This window comes from Physella acuta, unplaced genomic scaffold, assembly GCF_028476545.2.
Source record: "Physella acuta isolate Inbredline_101_S28 unplaced genomic scaffold, ASM2847654v3 ptg000017l, whole genome shotgun sequence".
Classification (NCBI taxonomy): Eukaryota; Metazoa; Mollusca; class Gastropoda; family Physidae; genus Physella; species Physella acuta.
In genome coordinates this window covers 2,288,876-2,294,051 of record NW_026731537.1, presented here as the reverse complement: position 1 = coordinate 2,294,051, position 5,176 = coordinate 2,288,876, and the positions used below count along the sequence as shown (strand labels likewise).

The 5,176-nt window shown below is 38.5% G+C and overlaps 1 protein-coding gene across 1 annotated transcript; it reads left to right on the top strand.

Moving 5' to 3' along the window:
- Positions 1-3,692: 3,692 nt before the first annotated feature.
- Positions 3,693-4,698, top strand: LOC131938804 (autotransporter adhesin BpaC-like). Its single transcript, XM_059296996.1, has 2 exons — positions 3,693-3,697; positions 4,158-4,698. Exons 1-2 carry the CDS (start codon positions 3,693-3,695, stop codon positions 4,696-4,698), a joined length of 546 nt encoding a protein of 181 aa, XP_059152979.1.
- Positions 4,699-5,176: the final 478 nt, after the last annotated feature.

Below are 5,176 nucleotides of genomic sequence, written 5' to 3'. Positions count from 1 at the left end.
CTTTTTTTTTTTTTGGTGTATTCAACATCTCTAATAAAATTGCCTTCGACTTTTTTTTCACTTTTTTATAATTATTTAGAAACTGTAAAGAAATAAAGTTATGTCGATACTTAACATGGAAAAAGAATAAGTTAGTTAGAGGCCTATATTTTGTTTCAAGCCGATCGTTCAGAAGCCGATATCCCTCATGGCTAAACAAGTTTCCAATATACCCTATAGATCAGGCATCTTCTTTAAACATCACACCACGAGTTATTCTATAATCACTTCCTGACTAACATGATTCATCGAAAAAAATGTAAACAAATGTCTCGAACATAACCTTATCTGGCAAATCGAGTGATCGGCATTTTTAGTTACCTCCCCTTTTCTTTTGAATGTATCTGCTGATTGACTTTTTAAAATACCTAATTTAATATCTAATTGGATTAAAAAATAAGACATTCTTGCGTTGTCTTCAGAAACATATTTGAAAAGTTCAGCCCAGAAATTTGTGACATGAAAAAAAAAAAGATTTTATAAATGCATAAAAACCGTTATAATGACTAGCTTTTATGTAAATTTAAATGAAAACTAGTAAAAACTAAAAAAAACTGATATTATTGAATTTTGTGTTGAGGATTTGCTACATTGTTTACATTTGGTGCCCAAAAAAATTCTGTTTTATTCCATTAGGTAACAATAGTTGCATGACCAGAAGATCACGTGACCTTCGACCTTATATTTAAAATATCAAACACCGTACCGATGTACATTAAACATATAAGGGTATCAATACCATTTGTTTTAAATTATTAATTTTTAACACCGTCAGTTCTTAAAACCCACAGGTATAATCGATATCCCAAATATCGAATAACATCAGCCGTCTGAGATGATAGGGTGGTCTCCATTTATTTTTCACCCGGCTTCAACATTTCAATTGTTCCCTCCACTCTAGCGGTAAAAAAACAAAACAATAACGGACGGTATAAAATTGTACTGCTGTTTCTCAGCCAGCGTCGTGTTTGTTTATCTTTGTCTGAGCGCGCTACCGCTTTTTCCACGCTTGGCGAGATATGCGCACAGTTACAGTATTCCCAGGTGGCGCTGCACGCACTATTAGGGATTAGCCGAAAAAGTAGTTAAACGCGGTTTGATTGGATGCTATCTTAATTATTGCAATGGTGACGCGTCGTTAGCAACACATCCGGGTAATTTGATCTGTGCTGATCGGAAGATAACATGAAATAATGAACAGCGTGCGTCAAGCTAGACTAGACAACATGAAATAATGAACAGCGTGGGTCAAGCTAGACTAGACTACATGAGATAATGAACAGCGTGCGTCAAGCTAGACTAGACAACATGAAATAATGAACAGCGTGCGTCAAGCTAGACTAGACAACGTGAAATAATGAACAGCGTGCTTCAAGCTAGACTAGACAACTTGAAATAATGAACAGCGTGCGTCAAGCTAGACTAGACAACGTGAAATAATGAACAGCGTGCGTCAAACTAGACTAGACAACTTGAAATAATGAACAGCGTGCGTCAAGCTAGACTAGACAACTTGAAATAATGAACAGCGTGCGTCAAACTAGACTAGACAACGTGAAATAATGAACAGCGTGCGTCAAACTAGACTAGACAACTTGAAATAATGAACAGCGTGCGTCAAGCTAGACTAGACAACGTGAAATAATGAACAGCGTGCGTCAAACTAGACTAGACAACTTGAAATAATGAACAGCATGCGTCAAACTAGACTAGACAACTTGAAATAATGAACAGCGTGCGTCAAGCTAGACTAGACAACGCGAAATAATGAACAGCGTGCGTCAAGCTAGACTAGACAACATGAAATAATGAACAGCGTGCGTTCAATGTGAAACTAATTAGCTTGAACGATTCGGTTCTTTGCTGTTTAATAATGAAAATAATAATTGCAATTAAGTGCTTGCTAACATGTGCAATATTTATTAAGCATATTTATTACTAAAATTACGTAGGTTTAGACGGATAGTTACTGAAGAAAATGCTGATACCAATAAAATACCATGTTTAAAAATCTCTGAAACAAATATAATATAATCTAATGTTAACTAGTGATAAGTTGTTTAGACTTGTGCTTCGATCCACATGTCGGTGGCGTTATAATTGATATCACGTGTCAACAGAACCAGTTTGATATCACGTGACAACAGAAACCGTTTGATGCCACGTGACAACGGAAACCGTTTGATGCCACGTGACAACAGAACCAGTTTGATATCACGTGACAACAGAAACCATGTGATAATCCTAATCTTCAGGTAAATGTTTATCATTTGAGTCCAGCGGTCAAGTGGTCTGAAAGTCAGGATAAACCACTGGCACCAGGGTAGCCCAACGTCCATCGTCAGGATAAACCACTGGCACCATGCTTGACCAACGTCTAATTCCGACAAGCACCGCGCCTTTATTCATCGTCTGCTGTCCGCGTCACGACCTGCACGTGTGTTGCTGTCGTCTGCAACTCGGCCTGGGATTTTAGAGCAACTTATTCCAGAACAAACACCAAGCTTAGTCGACATATTTGAGAAGCGTTCCTTCCTAGAACAAATCTTCATTCCAGATAATCCAAAGTTAATTAATGAATGGATAAAAAAACACGGTTTAGAGTAAAATATGCGCATCTCCTTCAAGGTAGAAAACATTGGAGAACGGGACTTTCTAGACCAAAACATTCTAGACCAAATGAATGTAGATTTAGGTTGTTGAACGAATAATTAAAGATGTGCAATAAGTGCATTGATAATAATAAAAGACCAAAATGAGCTGTTTACACAACTGCTATGCTATATAGTGCCCTTTTTCAAAGCATCTGTCCAAAATACTTTTGATATTTTGTCTTGAAATTCGGAATCTGGTTTTCGTTTATCAGATAAATAAACATACTGTTTACATACATGACAGATATACAGACATACTGTTTACCTACACGTTCACACCCAAACACAACGACGACCACGAAACGTCGATAGAAAAGGCAATAACAAAACAAGAAAGATATTCTTTTGTTTCGACTTGCGTTTGATGATTTCAACCGATTCAGCCTTTCAAGAGAAAGCAACTCTCCACAGTATTAGAACCTGAAGGCATCGACAAAAGATGGACAAATTCGCCCAGAGGCTATGCCACGGTTTTTCTTTTTGATCTTAACGCGGAGTAAAGGACGTAAAGTACACCGCGATCAAAGACATGCAACTGCAAATATTTGAAATCATTTTCTTTCACACTCCGCGCGAAAAGCCCAAGCGTCCCAGATATTGATTTGCGCCAAGTTTAAAAAAAGTTTGATTGGGACGATAACGAACATCGACATTTTCGTCATTAAAACTAGCGGCTGTTATCTTTCCCCCTTGGTGGGTCGAACCCAGCCCGTCTTCAAATCTTCCCTGCCCCTAGCTAGAGCCCAACCCCACATTTCTAGGCTGGCTAGAACAAGCTTGCTGTTAGCTGATTGGGTAGAGTCATGGCTAATATAATACGTAGGTCGTTAGCTTGATTTATACTTCATTTACAATTGTATAGTTGACAATTCACATAGACGCTGTAAGTTAATATCATATGAAGTTAATAAGTATTATAACTAAGTTAATAATGAAGGAATCTGTTCAAATATGAATGTTATTATCCCTCAGTTATTGCGGCTAATAGGGACACGATAAATGAAGTAGTATTGTCCTTTCATTTTTAACATAACGTAGAGTTTTTTGTTTATGTATAATATCAATAAGTGTATATATAAAAACCATATAAGTGTATATACTTTCATTAGAACATCAAAGAATAGTATCAAACATGTAAATAAAATATTAATAGTATAAATAACATCGTTAAAAAAATGTAGAAATGTTATAAAGTGGTGACACACCTCTCTTGGTTCATTCTCTACTATTTGTAGTGGTGACCCAACTATCTCTAGTGGTGACCCACTACCTCTAGTGGTGACCCAACTACTCTAGTGGTGACTCACTATCTCTAGTGGTGACCCAACTACCTCTAGTGGTGACCCACTACCTCTAGTGGTGACCCGACTATCTCTAGTGGTGACCCAACTATCTCTAGTGGTGACCCACTACCTCTAGTGGTGACCCAACTACCTCTAGTAGTGACCCAACTATCTCTAATAGTGACCCAACTACCTCTAGTGGTGACCCAACTACCTCTAGTGGTGACCCAACTACCTCTAGTGGTTACCCAACTACCTCTAGTGGTGACCCAGCCACCTCTAGTGGTGACCCAACTATCTCTAGTGGTGACCCAACTATCTCTAGTGGTGACCCAGCTATCTCTAGTGGTGACCCAACTACCTCTAGTGGTGACCCAACTACCACTAGTGGTGACCCAACTACCTCTAGTGGTGACCCAACTACTTTTACTGGTGACCCAACTACCTCTAGTGGTGACCCAACTACCTCTAATGGTGGCCCAACTACCTCTAGTGGTGACCCAACTACCTCTAGTGGTGGCCCAACTACCTCTAGTGGTGACCCAACTACCTCTAGTGGTGGCCCAACTACCTCTAGTGGTGGCCCAACTACCTCTAGTGGTGACCCAACTACCTTTACTGGTGACCCAACTACCTCTAGTGGTGACCCACTTATCATCATCTGCCTGAGTGTTTGGCACCTCTATCGCTGCTTTCTTTGTAGGATTTCTGCTCATTTATAACTTACCAGTAAAAAAATGTCGACACAAACGGTCGAATATTAAAACATGTAGAAAAAACGGTGGAATATTTAAAAAAAAATTATCATTTGAGGTAATAAGTCGTCATATTTCGTTATGCACATCGGCACAAAAAACAAATCTTCTGGCGTATAATCTTAAGGGAATGGACGTTAATTAAAGCAATTAACTGGGGATTAGAAAGGACGATAAAAACATGCGTCAAGCCTTTTAAAGTTGGCTGCTACCACTGAGAGTTTTATGGGCATGTTCCGTGTGTAGGGGGTGGGCTTCAAAAAGGGGGAGGGAAGGGGTTGTTTGTTGGAAGTTGGACACATTTCAACAGGTTTTCTTAAGATGTTGCTTTCAAATGACATGGTATTTTAATTTCTTTCTTTATGGAACAGTTTTTTTTGTATGTTAAATTAATGGCAAAAACATTCTATCACAACACTTAATATAAACTAAAAAAAAATCGCGG